The 19,671-nt window shown below is 28.8% G+C and overlaps 2 protein-coding genes across 2 annotated transcripts; both read right to left on the bottom strand.

Moving 5' to 3' along the window:
* Nucleotides 1-3,903: 3,903 nt before the first annotated feature.
* LOC109817864 (kinesin-like protein KIN-14D) lies at nucleotides 3,904-9,653 on the bottom strand. The gene is made up of 17 exons (XM_083068646.1): nucleotides 9,470-9,653; nucleotides 9,174-9,401; nucleotides 8,933-9,077; nucleotides 8,575-8,684; nucleotides 8,365-8,484; nucleotides 7,973-8,176; nucleotides 7,331-7,540; nucleotides 7,155-7,229; nucleotides 6,877-7,023; nucleotides 6,618-6,753; nucleotides 6,397-6,506; nucleotides 5,990-6,151; nucleotides 5,680-5,900; nucleotides 5,331-5,412; nucleotides 5,131-5,235; nucleotides 4,923-5,027; nucleotides 3,904-4,352 (listed from the first exon to the last, which is right to left on the bottom strand). Exons 1-17 carry the CDS (start codon nucleotides 9,491-9,493, stop codon nucleotides 4,167-4,169), a joined length of 2,370 nt encoding a protein of 789 aa, XP_082924772.1. The 5' UTR covers nucleotides 9,494-9,653; the 3' UTR covers nucleotides 3,904-4,166.
* Nucleotides 9,654-15,379: 5,726 nt separating this feature from the next.
* LOC109817861 (transmembrane protein, putative (DUF1218)) lies at nucleotides 15,380-16,831 on the bottom strand. The gene is made up of 3 exons (XM_020383208.3): nucleotides 16,623-16,831; nucleotides 16,334-16,539; nucleotides 15,380-15,765 (listed from the first exon to the last, which is right to left on the bottom strand). Exons 1-3 carry the CDS (start codon nucleotides 16,719-16,721, stop codon nucleotides 15,546-15,548), a joined length of 525 nt encoding a protein of 174 aa, XP_020238797.1. The 5' UTR covers nucleotides 16,722-16,831; the 3' UTR covers nucleotides 15,380-15,545.
* Nucleotides 16,832-19,671: the final 2,840 nt, after the last annotated feature.

The following is a 19,671-nucleotide window of genomic DNA, read 5'->3' as shown; positions in this document are numbered from 1 at the left end:
AATCAAAGTTTCATATTTTTAAAAAATAAAAGAATTAAATGTCTCTATTTTAAAATAAAATAACTAAATTTGCAAATTGACAAATATAGAATGATCAAAAGTGCAATTTAGTCTAAGAACTTATATTATAAGTGCTTAAAATTCAATAAATTGATACATTTGAATATACATATTAACAAACACTTATAAAATTCTAAAATGTTTGGATGTATTGTTGAGAATTTTATTCTCCCTTAACAATGGACCAAATTTCATTGTAGTAATTGATATCGTCCTTAAGGACTCGGAATGATTTAACAATTCTACTTTCCATTCAAGTCGGGTAAAAGTTGTGTGTACAATATTAAACAGAATAGATTTGGATAAAGCTTCAAGGGAGACTTAATGTAATATTGATTTACAATTTATAAGAAATCATACATAAGCATTAATGCAAGATTATTGATAGAAAACTTTATATAGATGAAAGCGAATTCACTTGCACTTTCTAACTCCTTGATCTTCATTAGACAAATATGATTTTCAATTAGTTACTTCCATGTTCATTAAATAACTCACGGAGATGTCTTACAATTGAGTCCCAAGATACTTAATTCTAAATGTGATTCCTCTACCCTTTAAGATTAATACCCTCATTAAGAACAACCTTGAACAAAAATGGTTAACAAACTCACGTTTATTCCTAAAGCAAGAGAATGTTAAGTGTGTGATTCATTGCAAGTCTTTGAAAATATTTTTCAACTGAGTTCAAAAGCCATGAATCATAAAACAGATGATCATACAGACTAAGTATTAAGAGAAGAATCAAACACTAATAACAGAACTGAAGATCATATATATCTAAGAGAAAGTAGAGTTAGAAGTTACAATGAATTCAATACTAATGGGAATCAACCCCCTCATGTTTCTGGCGTTAACAACAACCATGGACAATACACACAAAAGACAAGAAGAAATATTCTGAGCTGGGACGTTGGCCTAAGCGCTAGGCATGACTCCTTCTTCTTCTCTCCAGAGAGTTGGTGCTGCAGCTCCAGTTTTAGCGCTGCAGTGCTAGAAGCTCCTTCAAGTTGAAGTAATCTTCTGGGCTGAAGCTTTGGGCTGAGCATTGAGGTACTGGGCCTGATCTTTTGCCTTCCAAAGATTTGGCGTTGCAGCTCCAGTTTAAGCACTACAGTGCTAACTCTTTGACTTGCTCTTTGCTTTTCATCACAATACTGGAACTCCAGGGCTACACTTGAAGCTGCAGCTCCAAGTCTCTGGATCCCCTGCTTCTATGACCTTAAACTTGAAGAATTCCGGCAATAAAATACACCAACTTAGCTTCTAATTGCTCACAATCATGATCACGCTTCCATTTCAAATTTTAAGCTAAATATAAGGGGAAAGTTTCAAGAATTCACTCAATTGAGACATATTAGGTGTTAAATAAGAATTAAGACTCAGCATTCTCCCACACTTAACATGTATCATTATTTAAATACTTATAAGATGTTATCTCATTTTAAAAATTAAAAAAATTAAAAAATTAAAATTTGACTAAAAATAAAATCAAAATATAAAAAGTAACAATTTTTTAAAATAACATTATACATCACAATAATATTAAAAAAAATTATTAATCACCATTCACCTAATTTTAATTTATAAAAAATTAAAATTAACAATAAAATATGAGAAATTAATCATATAAATAACTATGGTTAAAATTAAGAATCATAAATTTTAAAAATTAAAAATCAATTATATATATTTTATAAAATCATGATAAAAAAAAATATTGTATAAATATTAATAACAAAATTATTTCAAATGTGCTATTTTAGATAAAGAAGTTATGAGATTTTTTTAATAATAGGAGAATGTGAGTTTTGGAGAAAAGAGATAGAAAAAAAATTGGAGGAGAAGAGAACAAAAATAAAAATGAACAAAAACTTTTGGAGGAAGTAATGAAAAATATATATAATTGGTTTTTAGTAAAAGAATGAAAAAGATAAAAATAAAAACTATTTATGTTCGTGACAGAATTCAAACTTCTATATTTTCTAATAAGTTTTCACATAAGTTAAGTAATAAGTTATATTTGACATCTTATCAAAATAAGTTCAAAACATTTTATAAGCTACTCATAAGATATTTTATAAGATTGTCTAAATACTATCATAAGCACTTATAGAATAAGATAAGTACAAATAAATTGTTTATAAGTTCTTATAAACAGGGCCATAATTGAGTAACATGTTTGAATATATATATAAAAGGTTAAAATATATTTTTAATCTCTACATCAATTTTTTTTCGTAAAATTATATGTTTTGTGTTGACATGATAAAGATTTTAACTCTTGTAATGATAAAAAATGGTGTCTCAACAATACGCGTTACAAGTAACGGTAAAAAAGGCACAAAGTCTCGAAATACCTAATTTAGAGTAACTCCAACAAAATAAATTCAATATCAAATATATAAAATTAAATTAATATTTTTATCACGTCAACACAAAAAAGATAATGTTACAAAAAAAAAATTGTCGAAACAAATTAAAAAAATATGAATATAGACTAAAAAGATCAATCTTATACCGTAGAGACAAAAGATTGAAAAATATAAGTATATAAACTAAAAATGTCTATTTTAAACTATATAAATTAAAAGGTAAAGTAAGTGAAACTGTAAAAATTAAAAAAGTATTTTAACCTTATTTAAATTTTAATAAGTTTAGTTTATTATATTTTATATATTTAGTTTAGTTTAGTTTATTAAAAATTAAAAATTAAAAAAAGATAATTTAAGAGTGGTTATGATTGGTATTCACAAAATATCAAAGGTTTCTTTTTAGGGATATAATGGTCAACTAAAAATGGACAAAAAAAATAATTATATCATCTTATATGTCCTTTATAATATGTATAAGTATATATAGATAAATTATATATAATAATGATAATTGATTATATTATTTATTTATATAATAAGATATAACTAAAATGTATATTTAAAAAATTGTAAAGAGTAAAATCGTAATTGTTTAAATAATTTATTTTTATTTAAATATTTAACTATATAATTAAATTTTAAATCATTTTTTTCTATTATTCATCTAATTTCATTCTATTAAAAAAATATTAATTTCACTCTATTTTTTTTACCTATTTTTTATTAAATCATTTCTCACCTATTTCATCATATTTTCCAAAAATAGCATAAAAGATTCCTTTTATTTACCAATTATTTTAAGTTGAACACTTTCTGAAAAGCAGAAATCATCCATACTCCCTGAAATATGTATGAAACAATAGTTCATGCATCTCAAAAATTAAATAATCTCTCCTTAACGAATAGAGTAATCGCAGGTCAGATTTTTTGATCCATTATGCATGAAAATTTGTCAAAACTTAGGCCAATAAGTTATTAACCACTCGTATTATGCCTTAATAGAATTCCCCCAAGATGGCCTCTTAAATGGATCACACAAGCTATATAAAATTGCCCAAGTTTCTCAAGTGCATCAGAAATAAGAACAGAATTCTACCAGTTTCCCTTTATTGTCTTGTTCTTGGCTCTTTTTGCTGTTATCGTTTGTAATGATTCTGAAAACGAAGTTTCACCCCAAAATAGTAGTGGGAGAAGAAGAGGGCCGGTAATTTGATAACATTCCCAAGTTCATCCCAAATAAGCACAACTTTCTTCTAGTTTCCCTTTGTTGTCTTGTTCTTGGCTCATTTTGCTGTTGTCTCTTCTAAATGGCATGCCTAAAACCAAGTTGCACCCCAAAATCGTAGTGGGGAAGAAAAGGACCAGGATTTTGTAAACAGTCTTAGAAGAATTTTCTAAATAAATTGAACACTATCATGTCGCATCTAAATGGTACAAATTTTGTAACATTCTAAAAACCTTGTGAGCATGAGTCCACCAAACAGTTAAGTTTCATTTCATTTAGAATCAACAAGCTGCTAAATAAATTGAACACTATCATGTCACACCTAAATAGTACAAATTATTGGAAGCACATTTGGAGGCTAAAGCCAAGCCTCAATAACAACCAATTTACACAAGCTCAATGCACTAAATTTTACACTCGTACAATTATCACAAAAGCATCAAGAATATCATTCACTCTGCCGCTAAGGTAGAACAAATAAACAATTAATTTTGGTCAGGGCTCTTTTAACCATAGCTCAACCTAGAATCTATGGAGCGTGTGGATGTCTGAGTCTGACGGCGTGGAATCCCAATTTCACAAGAATTGACTCTGGCGGCAAAGCGGAGAGAGCAAAGTGACTCGCCAGTTGAAGATTGATCAGGTGAGATGTTGACAAACATCAACGTTTTGGAGTCCCCACCAAGACATGGCTGCCATGCATACAATACAAGTTAACGAGCATTACAAGAACATGTCAAAGCAAATTGTGAACTGAGATCTTCCGTGATCGAACAATATAATAGAATATGTTCATCGCATTCCCCTTCACTTCATTACAAAATTGAAATGCTAGGGGCAATATCATTCAGGTTACATTGTAAAGTGATTGGTTTTATCCTTGAGTTCTAGTGGATAAAACGATTCCTAAATTAAACCGATTTTTTAAGATAGAGCTCATGCCCAATTTTATCACCTTTCAAATTGCTACAACCGTCATCTGTTACTCCCAAATGCGGAGGAGTTTCATTAATAAACTTTATTCATATAGTTAAGAAGATAGATGACACTTAGATTAGAAATTATCCTTTATTCTGTGGCTTTTTGTGCATATCATTGGAAATTTTAGTTTTTTTCTTATATTAAGAGTTTGGTGTGAACAAAGATGATACTCAAACCCAGCCCCATTTCAACTTTCTAATAGGTTACCAAGACACGTGCCATTACATTTGTTTTTAGCAATGTATTTTCACTTAAATGCAAATTTTAATATGTTAAAGAACCTGGAGAAGGTATGTCAGCTTTGAATTCCTAAAAGGGACATGCTCCTCTTTCTTTGCCAAAGCAAATATGACATCGCTCAAAGCCGAGAGACTTTTGTTGATAGCCTGAAAATGTGGCAGCAATAAAAATTATTGTTTTATCAAGAGAAAGTATAATTGTTGACAGAGAGTTCAAGATCATAAATAACAACGTGAATCAAATAGATACCTGAGTTTCCTTCAACCGGTCCCCAGTTGCCCCACTCCTTGACAGTCTTTCACTTCCAGCCAAGTCAATCAGGTTTAAGACACCTTGCACTTGTTGTTCAGTTTTCTACAAAATAGAGAGAAAAGAAAGCATCGGTAAATAAAATGTCAGAATAAAAGAACAGTAAAAAAAATATGCCAATTTATTACAAAAGCATGTACCTCGTTTATCCCACATATACGCAACGTAAAGACAAAGTGGCTTCTGGATGAGTGTTCATTCATATCTGTTCGGAAAACAGACCTGAAAAAACATGATTGCCACAAATTCTTATTTTCTTTGTTTATGAATATGAACAAGAACACATTGTCAATTATAAAGTAAGTACACTAATATTTACTCCAGTTATATCATAGACAGAAACATGACAGCTTCAAAAAAATCTGAAATTCATATGGAATAATTATGCATTCTTGCACATATTAATCCAGAAAGTTCATTCAAAGAATTAACTTCAAACAAGAAAGAAAGCATATGCAGGATTCAAATACAAGAGTAACAAGACTATACCTGCTTTGTGCAGCCTGTCGTAGGAGGGAGGAAATCTCATCCGCACTAGAAACATCCACAATGGTGAGGTCTGAAACATGTGTGTTTCCATTTGCATCATGTTTAATATTGTACTGCTTGCCAGGAACACTATTTTCCATTCGCGTCTGGTCATTCCCACTTGATTTATGTGATGATAACAAATCCCTGATGGTCTCGTTATAAATTTCCAGAATTGATGCCTGGAAATATTTAGTTAAATTTTTCAGTCTTCATTTGTAAATGTGGCCACAATGCCCACATGAAAATTGAAAATCAGGATGAAGTAAACCTGCATTCTGTACTTCCACCCTTGGTCTTTTAGAGACTGGCTAGCCTGGAATATCTGTTCTAAAGAACGTGGTATCAATCCTTTCAGATCTGGTGAATCGGGCCTACCCATCATAGTATAGGTTTTGCCCGAACCTGTTTGTCCGTATGCAAAGATGCACACCTGCCGTAACAAACCATAGCCCTCTGTGTCAAAACATGGCCTTAGACCGAAATCAATACAAAAAAAAAAAAAAAAGCAAGAAAAAATATGAAAGAAAAGTTAAGCCACCATCAACCCATGTTTATAATGGTATAATCCATTCCACTTCTGCTCTGCATCTCAAGACTGAAACAACTTTTCAAGAAATAAACAACTCTGATTTCTCTTAAGCCCCAAAAACATCCAAGATATCAACTCTGATTTACCTTGTAGCCATCAAGTGCACTTTGCACCAGTTGTGATATCTCTATGAAAACGTCCTGCTGAGAAGCCTCGTGATTAAACACCTTGTCAAACGTGAAATTGTACTTCTGCCCTGTGGACCGTGAAAGGATGGGATTGTGATGCTTGACAAAGCATGCATGCCACATGAAATTCATATCAACAATACCAGCAGAGAGAATGACAAAGACGATTGTGCACATACCGCTTTGTACCAATTCAATGCCCCGACCAAGCGTTTCTGTTGACGTAGGGAAAGAAACAACCATGTCCATTCCCGTACTGTCCTCTGGTAGGAGTGGTCGCACACGGCAGAACACACGTATATTTCCTTTTAGCTCCTGGAAATATAAATTAATTGGATAACGTTGAACTATAAAGCCTTACATGGTAGTGTAAGCAGATATTTATAGCAACTACAATATATATGTGTTTGTGTGTGTAATTTGTAAATCAAGCAATACCAAGATAGTGTTGTGCAGTTTTTTCCTTAGCTTCTCTCCTTCAACTACTTGAAATTCTTTATCTGCCAATCGATCTTGTAGTTCACGTATAATTCTCTTCTGCTCTTCAAACACTGTTCGTGTTTCTGAAACAGATAAATCAGCCATCTAAAAGAAAGAAAGAAAATTTGTGTCAGTCTAGTTGTCAAAAACATTAAATCACTGCAAGAAAAAAATCAGCAAACATTTTATCATTTATTTCTAAAAAAATAATAATAAGGGTAAGCCAACTGCGTTACCTTTGACTTTTCCTTTTCATTGAACAACTGCTGCTGCAGTATATGTAGTTGCTCCTTTTGAGATGAACAAGTCTCCTATAAAGAAACCCCACTATGACAAAATCCACAGAGCACAGGATGGCACAATTAATAAAATAAAGGATCAAAATAGATGGGAACCAAACAAAACAACAAACCTCAAGAGCATTTGTTTTAATCATCAATGTATCCAATTGTGTACATGTTTTCCCTGAATATTCTTTGAACTTTGCTATTTCTCCATTCAAAGCATTTACTTGTTCCGATTGACGATCACGATCATCTCTAATTTGTTTTAACTCTTCACGAAGGCATTTGAGTTCACTTGCTAAATTTTCTTTCTGCTTAACAGCCTCGTCCTGTGAAACCTGGAGGAAAAAAATATAAGAGTCAACAAACACAAAAAGGAAAAAGACTATCAAGTTACTTGCGATGACAACATGGAGTTGATACTGATAATAAATAACAATAGAAATAGTAAAATACATAAAACTCCAAATCTAAATTTTTTCCTGATCATAAACAAGTTTAATCTCAAGTGCTTGCTTGAAGAAAGAATGCCAGCAGATTGGCATCAACATACTGCAAGGTAAGCTACCAAAATACCAATGTCAATCTATTCACTTCCATTCCACACCCAATGTAGCAAAAAAATAATTCAAAATGTACATATACAGTTCACTTGATTCTAAATATTTCTAAAATTCAATGGGAAAAAAATCACCAAACAACACTCTCCATTGACAAAACATCGTATGACACTTCATAGCATGAGAAAAAAAAATACAGATACAACTTACTTTAAGAGATGCCAACTGATCTTGCAATGCCTTGTTGTGGGCTCTTGCATTGCTAAGGCTCTCAACAATGGTTGCTTTCTCTGTTTCAAGTCGTTTATGTGCCTCATTAACTGTCTCAAGATCTGACTGAAGACGACTATTGTACTGCTGCAGGCTCATATTATACTCCTGGGATCTCTTGTACAAGTCCTCATTTGAAATGGCCTGCAAAATTCAACAAATTTTAAAAGGAAAAGATGATGAGGGAATCTGAAGGAAAATAACAGTTAACATGAACATCTTTGAATGTAATGCAGAATTTTCCCCGAGGGCTATAATTTTGTATATAACCTGGTGGTAAAGTTCAATATTTTACAAATAGCTAATTAATGCAGAATTTAACATAGTATCACCTTCCTCTCAGCAACTGATTTCTCATCCCGAACTTTCTGAAGCTCAGCTGATTTCTCATCCCGAACTTTCTCTGCTTCACTTCTGGCTTCCTTTTCTTTACCATAAGAATTAATTGCTTCCTAGTTGTGCAGCCACATAAAATGAGTCCATCCGGCAATAAAGTAACATCTTTTTAGATATTCAATAACAAAGCTAGCAAGCAAACTTACCAATTTTTCTGATTCTTCCTTCAAAATTCTTTCTTCTAAAGAGGAAATAGTTTTCCTCAAATCAGATACAGTCTCTTCCAACTCATCGATCCTACTTTTCATCCCAGCCTCTGAGAAAACAGAAATGCATTATGATAAAATAATTTTTATTTCAACACGTGAACGATGTAGTTTAAAATAATAACGAGTCATTCAAGTAGAGCATTTTTTCATCCTACAAAGCTCTCATAAACCTCAACAAGCTTTCAACTACACCAAATCATTAACATCATTACTCGCGTCCCTATCTATGAGTTAAACACAAATTGTATTCAACCATACACACATAGCTTCAAAACACAGTTTTAAGATAACGCACCAGTATCGGTGCACTTCTTCTCAGCAGCCTCTAGCTCAGACTGAAGCTTTTCCTTTTCCTGAACATACCCTTCTTCAATCCTTTTAAACCACCGAACACAGAGCCTGAGACGCTTAATAAGATCCGTCATATTCTCTATCTTTTTCTGCCAAACAAAACAGCAAGTATAAAACAAAACAATTGACGCCAAAAATAAAATAAAAAAACGCATGGATCAAACTAATTAACATTATCACAAAACCTTAGAATCATGGGGATTCCCCTTTTTCTTCTCAGTCAGCAACGCCTCTACTTCCTCTTTAGTGAAATCAACGGTGGCGGCGTCGGCGTCGGCGGCAGCTGCGTTGGCGTCTGAGCGATTGCTGACATTTGAAAACGGCGTTCGGACCCTTCCGGCCTGTCGCCCCATCTTGTCGGCTCCGATTTTTCGGCGCTTGTCCAGAGAAGGTTCTTCGGCGGCGAGCTTTTTCTGAAAGGAAAAGGAAGCGATTGAGAAATTGGATTGAAAGAGGAGAAGTGAGAGGAGGAGAGACTTACGTTGGAGGGGTTGCGGGAAGCCATGTGTGGCTTCGGAGATGGGGGTTTTGAGCAGTGGGGTTTGGACTGAGTTAGGGTTGAGAAATGGGGAAGAGAGAGCGGAGCGTGAATTTTGAATTTGGATCTGTGGCCCAGCAACTACTACTACTACTGCGACTTCCTTCCGGTAATGGAAGTTCTCTCGATTTTCAAATTATAAATTTTGAAACCAACGGTCACATGCGCTCGTCTACAAGGAATAGAATAAAAAAAAATAGGTTATTATTCTTAATTCTTAATATTAACTAGTACCGTATTCTTTAACCATAAAAAAATAAAAATACAAAATTTTAATTAGTATTTTAGTATATATAGTAGCCAAAATAAAATAAAATTTTATAATTATATTATATTTGAATATATAAAATATATTATTTAAAAAATCATAAAATAATTATGAATATTAATATATATATATATATATATATTCAATAATTTATAAAAAAATATTTGTTTTAAATAATATTATTTTTATTATGTTTATATTTATATATTATGTATATGTGTGTGTTTATGTGTATAAGTTTAATAAATATTAATAATAATAAAATATTTTATATTATATTTTATAATATTTTTCTTTAAAAATTGTGTTTTCTTTGTAAAGAAAAATGCAATGACTAATATAAATTATAAAAAAAAAAGTGTGTATTTTAATTTATAGATTATAATAATAAATTAATGATGAATGCAAAGAAAAAATCATGTTTATATAATAATACTATTTAAAAAGATTTATAATTTTTTCTTAAGATTTCAATGAGTTGATTTGGTCTCTATATAATTTACACACTAAATTTTTATTATATATAACTAATAAACATAAAAAGGGGTTGAATTATATTCGTTAAAAACTTCAACATTTTGTTTCAAAACATAACAAGTAAAAGGACATACTTAAAGAGAAACACATAATAGAAGATATACAATTTTGTACTAGTTCATTTTTACTATTGAAGATATGTTTGAATTTGATTAACTTAATCAAGTTTCACTAATTTATCAAAGTCACAAAAATATTCATTCAAATTCATTGTTGGCTCAAACTTTAGTAGACTTTAACTTGTCTTTTCAACTAAATTACTCAAGTATTTTTTACAAAAAAAAAAAAAAAATTCATTCATTAGAGTATCTAGGTATTTGTTACAAATAAAGTTTCTTTAAGTTTCAGAGTACCTAATATTCTTTACAAAAAAAAAAAAAAAAAACTCTTTAAGCTTCTCATATAAAATACATTAATCAAGCTTTAATGGTAAGACTAATAATTTAAGTACAAAGAGAGTGAATAACTTGCTTCTCTATGGATCAAAGTTTCATATTTATAGATAATCTTAAAAGATGATTGTTGCAAATCCTTAAAGATGCACTTGCAAACTTGCTTCATTTTTTTTCTTAGTTTGAGAAGTGGTCATTGACAGGGTTGCCAATCTCGAGAGTTTACATAGTCTCGTTGAGGTCTCGTAAACTCGAATCATAAACTCGAATCATAAACTCATAAGAGTTTACTTAATATAAAAAAAAATATGTTTATAATATTTATACCTATATATAAAGTCAATTCCTTGTTATGATGTACATATTATTTATGACAGATTTAACCCTTTATAAGTATTATATAAATTGTACGATAGAAGACAATTTTTTTTTGCAAAGGAGTCTTATTTTTTAAATGGTTGATAACCACGTACTATCCCATTAATATATGTATATTTAAAGGAAGTTATCATGGAGGCACAAGGTGTCTTCTTTTCTACTAGTACTTTTAAATAACATAATAATTCAACATTTCAACTTCATATTGAAATAAGATAGCAAATTACAATATTAAGAAAAGACTAATTTTTGCTTTTAGTAATAAAGGAGGCAAATTGCTCAAGATTAGGCAAGATTGCTCTAAATTGCTCAAAAACCAATTTATTTTTTAGTTGTATAGGTGAGATTGACCAATCTAATAAACTCGGTAGTAATTACGAGTTGTCACTTGAGATTAACAACCATAATTATTGATGTTATAAATGTAATAAATGTGTTTCTCCAAATTTCACTTCTTAATCTAAGAGACTACTTATCAACTTTTCCTATTAGATGGAATGGAACATTTTTGCGTCTCAATCCTTAAAAAAAACTTTTGTGCTAACCAGACTCTTCTCAAATAGCAAGTTTTGTCTTTTTTTAAGTGAACTGCTATCTTAAGGGGGCATTTCATAAGGATAAATTTTTAGTTTACTAGAAATTTTTAGATTGAAATATTGACTTTTGATGTTTGGTATCTATTAAAAAATAAAATTTTCAAAAAATATTGTTTATCAAAAAATCATTTTTATTTCACTTATTTAAATAATCATTCACAAGAGAATTGAGAATCCAACTTTTCAAACTTAAGGGGAAAGTTTTAATTATATAAAAAAATCATAATATTCTATTTTTAAATAGAAAATATATGGTTGTAATTCATCTTCTTCCAAAATATTCAATCTATATTGCTTATTTTTCAAATATTGAGAAGTAGACAACAACTTCATGATGTAATTGTCTTCGAAACATAATTAGATCATTAAAAAAAAGTTGAATGTCATATTTATAATAAGATTAAAGTAAAGAAATATATCTAAAAAGTTATTCTAATAAAGGATATTTTTGTAAAAAATATTTATATACCAAAAAAGTATATTGTAATCAAATATGAAAAAATTTATTTCTAAAATAACTTGTTTAAATGTATGCATACACACTTCTAACAAAAATTAGTTACTATTTTCGATTGTAGATAATTTATAGAAATATCATGATTATCCAAAAAAAAAAAGATTTTAACTATTTCTAGAAAATATGATTATTAAGATTTATAATTCTTAAAATTAGAAATCATAATTTTTAGATATAAAAAAAAATTTAGATCCTCCAAAATGATACTCCGAAACTTATCTCAAATTCTTAAAAAATTAATTTAAATTATAAAATATTAAATCAAATAGTTATTTTATAATAAATTTATTAAAAAAATATGAATATTTTAAAATTTCGAACGCTGTTTCGTTGCTTTTTTGGAATATATAGCAATTCTCATAAAAAAGTAAAAAAAATCTTCTCAACCATACGTTAATTAACATCTCATAAAGGTATATGCAACTACATTAAATCATAGATCATTCAAAAACAGTAAATAACGTATTTGAAGCAAACTTAAGACAAGTGATGTGATGCATATCATGTGTTCCATCTATTTAGAAAAAAACTTCGTTTTGTGTGTTTTCTTCTTAAACATAAACTTCTCGCCTTTAAATACTTGATATTTCATATTTCAAAAACTTTGCTTGTTATTATTAAAATATAAATTTTGAGTGACCTTAATTCGTCTTTGTTCTAACAATTTTGGCCTACAACTATGACATTATATTCCAAACCGTATGTTTTCACAATGATTACAGGCCTAATGTAATTTTACAATCCAAAATTCCAAACTCGGTATAAAAAAGAGAGAGAAATTATATTTTTGGGATATTTTTTTGACTTCTTTGAGAATCAAAAGCAAGGGAAAATACTTGATTCACCTTTGGATCTTGGGAATTAAGTAGGAACTTTGAAATTTCATGACTTATCTATTTTATATTTTTATTCTTTTTGTTTCGTGTTTGGGAATTCACGAGAGTGCTTAAGCCTATTTTTGATTTGGTTAGATGAATCTTAGTTAAAACTTATTGTAACTCCCTCTCCTTTTAAATATAATGATTGTTAATGTAATTTAGTTTTTAAATTTATGTTGAATTGTTTTTTTTTTTCTTTTTTGTGATTGACACTCATTAAAAATTGTTTTATAATTTAGGGTATGTTTGGTTTACCGTTTAGGTACACATACGAACGTTCAATTCTTATCGAATGTTGTACCCGTTTGTTTAGTAATTTTTTTTATATTACATTGAACTTCATTATCTTCAAAACGTAGTTGCATCCAAAGTAACACTTATGTTGCTTTCTCATTAAACAAATAGTTTCGATTGAATGAGAAGTTTCTGTTAAACTTAACTTTTTCAACTTAAATTCAAACACACACTTAGACCTTCCGGCCGAGTCAAATTGTTAGAGTTTCATAATCATGTAACTCTTAAGTCTTGAGACATGAACATTTTGTCTTAGTAAGAATTTCTTTTTTTCAATGATTGTGACTATAATTTGCTTGCTTAAGGGATTAAGTGTGAGGTTTCTAAATTATCTTTTGAGGAGATTTCAAAGTTCAATTGTGTTTTATTTGGGTAAATTAATTCAAAATTTTTAATTTTTAAATTCTTATTTTGGATGGAAAAATTTATTTCATATAAGGAAAATTAATTTTAATATATATATATATATATGTGTGATTAAATATATTTTTATTTTTTGATATTTAGTCAATTTTTACTTTTACTCTTTGATTTTTTCTTCTATTAAATTTTTTAAAAATTTGTTATTCATGGAAGAAAATTTCAGAAAACACACATTTTTAAGGTTTAGGATTTAAATATTTAATAATTTAATATTACATCGTATTTAATAATTTAAACAATATTTTTAATTATAGTAATTTAAAAAATATTTATATTTTTATGAGAGGGGTTTGGACTAGTCTAACAAACCTAACCCATTTTACTATCTCTATAAGAGAGGGGTAGAAGGAAAAATGAGAGATAAAAAAACATATAGAGGAGATAAGAGAAAAAAAATTATTAAAATTATTAAATACTTACATTTTTCTTTTGAAAGAATTTAAAATTTTTACTATTTTAAAAATATTCACAAATACTTGAATTTCAATTTTTTTATAAATTATTTATTTAAGCAAATCATTTCATTATAAAACATTTTAAATGCATGAAAAAAATTATTATTCTCTTAAAATCTCTCATCCAAACATACTATTAATGTCTTGGCTTAAATATAGTGTAACTTTGTAGACTTTCTTAATATTCTTTATATTTTTTATTTAAACATTTTACATGCTATTCTTAAATAGTCAACAAATTCCCCTCGATTATTTTAAATTATTTTTTATTTTTATTTGTAATTTTATTTTCATAGTTATTAATCCTTACAATATAATTTGTTATTTATGATTAAATTTCAATTACTTTTTTAAGTTAATTACTCTATTGATTCTAAATTATGTAGGAATTTTCAAGTTGGTCCGTAAATTAGAAATAAATTAATGAGGCCCTAAACTAAAACATATAGGTTCATGAGATTAGTTTCTTACAACTTCAAACAAATAAAAAATAACAATTTATGAGAATTTTAGGAATCTAGGGACCTTATAATATATATATATACATATATATATATATATATATATATATATATAATAAAAATTATAATTCTATCTCCAAATAATTTGACAATTTTGAGTGTTTTATATACATCAAGAAAAAAGGAATAATATGTATGAGCGAATGATAGTTTTACAAAATTAACGTTATTTAATTTTACAAAAAAGTAATAAATAAGGGAGAACTTTAATATCAAGGTTATAAATGAAAATATATATATATATATATATATATATATATATATATATATATATATATTACTTTAAAAAATTAAAATGATAATTTTTTTGGGGACAAATTTTTTCTTCTTTTGTGACAATTATTTTGAGAGTATATCACTAAGAAGCCAATTAAAAAAATGGTTTAAAGACTTACTTAAAAATAATTAAAAATAATTATTGAAAACTAACCAACCAATTTAAAATATTTTCTAAAAAATTTAATAGTTAAAAATAATTTCTTATCACAATTTGAATTATTTATTATAAATTGAAAATTAATTTATGTATTCAATAATATTTGTTTATTATAAGTTAAATAATATAAAAAATAACATTTATCAAGGGCAACTAGCTAACCAAATACTCTCATTTGCCAACATCCCAAAATGCTAAGTAACTCATGCAAAGTGAATAAGAGCGAGAGAAAAAGAAAAATGAAAGGTAAATGGTTGTACATTCTTATCTTATCAATTGAAATCCTTGGTCTTAGAATTAAACTTTCATAAATGATTCATGGTATCAAGTGTGGTCTACACCGGGATTTCCATGCTTCGACTTTTCTTCCCTTCGTGTGGCAGTTATAGAAACATAATAAACAATGGTGAACAACCCATGTATGAAACATAAAATCCCTCCAATCGATAGAAACCGACGGTTTGATACCCCGCACGATTCTCTTGATCTTGAGTTGGCTAAGGTACCTAGAATCAGCAAGGAGAATGCAACTGCTAATACGATCCTGCAATGAACACCAATAATTAGCAACTAAACACATCAAATTCTATTCTATTTATGCCATGATTTGGTAAATAATAAGCTCAACTTGTGGCCAAATTGATAGAATTAATGACCATATATCAAACATGGATCAAAATGCAAACCAGAGAACAAAGCCTCGTGTCACGAGGATCTGGGTTATTCCTTTATTGATTTTATTTTATGAGAAAAAAAAACATTTCACCTTGTATTTTTTTTTACAAAATTTAGTTACAATTTCTTATATACTCTTCTTCAATTAAAATTTGAGGCTTACTTTAATAACCCATATTGATTTTTTATACAAATTTTTATTACACAAATTATTAGAATAAAATTTTAATTCTAATAATTAGGAATTAACACTTAAAAATACTTAAAGAACTAAGTCTAAGTTTTACTCTTCATACCAAAATAATGACACTAACATGTTGGAAGTGACCGCAAATTCTGAACAACGCATAAATTAATATGTCATATAGAAACTAGATATGACATGTATATTTGAAGCACCAATCAAGAGAAAAGATACATGTTTGAGAAAGACGTACCAAGAGAAAATGAGAAAAGCCACTGCTAATTGTCTATTAGCCGTGGCACTTTGGCATTCTTCTTTGGACCTCATGCAAATGCACCCACCAAGCAAGTGAGCAATTGCATGAGCAAAGGCCAAGAGAATGGAAGCAGCCAGTCCTAGCTTGAAGGCTTCATAGCTTGGGTCCCTACACTCAAACACCCACACCTTCAAATCCTTCACCTGTTTAATTTCATCCCAAACACACGTTAATTAATTAATGTTCTCAACAATATTGAGGCACACATGTTTAGACTTAAGAGTACCTTGTTTTGAGCTATTTCTGCTTGAATTCCAAGTATGCCAGCAACAATGTCCAAGACCAAGACAAGAATGCAGACAAGGAAGCCATAGTTTTTGGCCATTCTCACAAGACAATAATGTTGTTAATTAGTTCGATACCTTGTTCATAACTCCTTACTTAATAGTGGAGCAATGTCATATCTAATCTAATAGAGGAATAAGAATAAAGGTTGGGCCAGGTTTGCTGCGTATTATCATACATGAGAGAAATTAGCTGTGATCTATGGCTAAAAGCTGCTTTCCCTTCACAGTTAACTTTATTCTTTGTTTCTCTTTCCCTTTCTAATATTCCTTCCATGAGGGACACGGAAAGCAGTGTTTCTCCACCAAGGAAAGGTCACATTCATCTGTTTGGACTTTGGATAATGGTCGTGAAAAATGGAGCCAGTAATAGTATATTACTGAGGAGCCTCCCAACATTTCATTAATCAAAAGATGATAAATGCAACCGAAACTGCTCTAAAATATTGTTTCATCATAATGAATTGATATATAATTAATTCTTCACCTCACATATCTTAGGAAACTAAAGATTAAGAAAGAATAGTCTTTGCTTTGCCCAGTATTGTCCAGAATTTTAAATTTCAGTAATTTGTAGCTGTGATATTATACTGTCAGTAGTCTCTTCAACTTTTTTAATAATAAATATTCTATTATATTAAATAGAAATAATTAAAGAGATTTTTTTTTATAATTGACTAAGAAATTATGAAAATAAATTATCTTTATTGACGTGGTGTGACAAAAATTTTAAGATTGAAATTTATATTTAAATTAGGATTAATTGATAATGTTTTAATTTTTTTAAATATATATTTTGTTTCAATTGATTTGAAAGGAAACAATATTTGAAAAAATTAAAAATTGTAAGTAAAAAGTGAATTAAAATTTTAATACAGTAACAAGCACGTGGTTTTATAAGAACAAATTAAAAAATAAAATAAAAACTTTTCGTTTTCTTTTACTGAAAAAACTTTTCATTCATGAATGCGGCCTCACAGTTATAAATTATAATATAAGAATACGTACGCGAGAAGAAGAATGAGAATGATTGTTTGAGCTTTGAACATTGAATTTCATTTTCTTTTATAAATGATTTTCATTCCTTGTATGTAATTTTTGCATAAATTCTCCAATATTAAGATAACTGATACTACTAAATTTTAACTTCTTCCTATGTCAATGCTAAACTTCATCCATGTTTTTTTTTAATCTCATGTTGATTAAGATCATTATGAGTTACAATTTTTTTTCTGTGTTTAGCATAATTACATACTAAGGATCGAACTTGACATTATTGGTTAAAGACCCATTTTACTTGGTTACGAGTTTTTATTTTTATTTTTTTAAATGTAATTTTCAAAACAAAAGCATTTATAGCAAAGATGGAGTTAAAATGTTTTATAATTCAATTTCAAAACATTTTTCATTCATTTTCAAAAACCAAGAATAAAGATTTTTAAATTTGGATTTTTAGTTTTAGAAAATAAACTATCTCTACATTTGCCAATGATTCTTTCTGAGAATTGTGTGACATCTTTCTACTCCAAATAATTAAACAAACAGAATTTAAATAATTAAAAATCTTTTGTAAGAAAAATTTTCTAAGCATCAATATAAAATGGTTCATAATTTATTTCAACAACTTTATTAAACAACATATAAAATTCAAATAAGGCACAAACAACCCTTTTAAACAAAATTTCAACAATTAAACAAAAAGAGTTATAGTTCAAATGAAATGCATTAAAATACTAAAATTAATCTTTGCTCAAATGTCACACTAATTAGAGCAAGATCCTTTTTTATGTCTCTACCTCATCAAATACAACTTCTTGTATCTATACTAATCTTGCAAGTTGCATTCATCTCAAATACAAACATATAAACATAGGAAGTGAAAATACATCTAATCCGCACGCAACATAAATAAGGTACAAAGGTAGGCACACACAACTATAACATCATTCACACCTCACACTCATATAAGTATCCTTTTATACAGCTACTATAATCATCTCCATGCATTCATTCATCATTCACACTTAGCAAGTCATACAATATATTTTAATGATAAATTAAGACTCGTGCAATGTATGCTCATAACTCTATTTGTATGTGACACCAATCTCCCCCTCATCATCAAGAATACAAAATAAATAGGAATAATGGAACAAGACAACTCCATCGAATAGTGTAGGGATCATCCATCAATATAGTGATCCCCGAATCACCTCAACTAGGAGATGTTAATCAGGGTGTTATCTAAGTGTTACAGTTGACAATGGTAGCCTCTTATTCTCATTAGAAGTTTCTCCACCATAACACCCCAAGAATACAGGTTGATGGTTTATGATATACTACTTGCATAAATTCACACTATTCAACAAAATAAAGTATGAATGCATGGACACAATACACTTAATACAACAACACCATGCATACTCAACTCTTCGAGTGTCACAACACTAAACTTACTCATCATATTTCATCATCAACATTCCCACAATATACAATAATTCAATTATTCATTTTTCAATTCACAACACTAGACTTATCCATCATATCTCATCACATTACTCATAGTAATTCAACATATCATATATCTATATAACTTTTCATACAACATCATCACACAACATAGCATTATACATTATTATTACTCATACTATTCATTCATCACATATTATAGCATTCATTATTATAACATCATTATCATAACAACTCAATTATAACGTACATCATTATCACCGAACCTTAAACATCATAACATTATGTACTATTATTACTTGTATCACATATAGGCACTTAAAGAATAAAACAACTCACTAATATCACTCATAAATTATCTTTTCTTATCTTAAACTTTTATGACATCATGTGATTTAAGTATGTTATTTAGAGATGTACCTATGCTATCAAGTTGATCTTAATTTTATTAGAAAGTTAAGATAATTATCTAAACTTTTATGTTGACCTCAAAAGTTAATTCTATCAACTACTATTTTTAAA

This window comes from Cajanus cajan, chromosome 2, assembly GCF_000230855.2.
Source record: "Cajanus cajan strain Asha chromosome 2, NIPB_CcT2T_4, whole genome shotgun sequence".
Taxonomy (NCBI): Eukaryota; Viridiplantae; Streptophyta; class Magnoliopsida; order Fabales; family Fabaceae; genus Cajanus; species Cajanus cajan.
Note: the sequence above shows the minus strand (reverse complement) of the source record. Positions and strands in the feature narration are given on the sequence as shown.

Excerpts from the sequence above, each read along its gene's own strand:
- LOC109817861 (XM_020383208.3), bottom strand. The coding sequence starts at position 16,721 with ATGGCCAAAAACTATGGCTTCCTTGTCTGCATTCTTGTCTTGGTCTTG. Across the intron at positions 16,540-16,622 it reads CAGAAATAGCTCAAAACAAG|GTGAAGGATTTGAAGGTGTG; the intron begins GTACTCTTAAGT and ends GAAATTAAACAG. Across the intron at positions 15,766-16,333 it reads GCTTTTCTCATTTTCTCTTG|GATCGTATTAGCAGTTGCAT; the intron begins GTACGTCTTTCT and ends TGTTCATTGCAG.
- LOC109817864 (XM_083068646.1), bottom strand. The coding sequence starts at position 9,493 with ATGGCTTCCCGCAACCCCTCCAAC. Across the intron at positions 7,024-7,154 it reads ATGAAAAGGAAAAGTCAAAG|ATGGCTGATTTATCTGTTTC; the intron begins GTAACGCAGTTG and ends TCTTTCTTTTAG. Across the intron at positions 6,754-6,876 it reads AACTGCACAACACTATCTTG|GAGCTAAAAGGAAATATACG; the intron begins GTATTGCTTGAT and ends TTATATTTCCAG.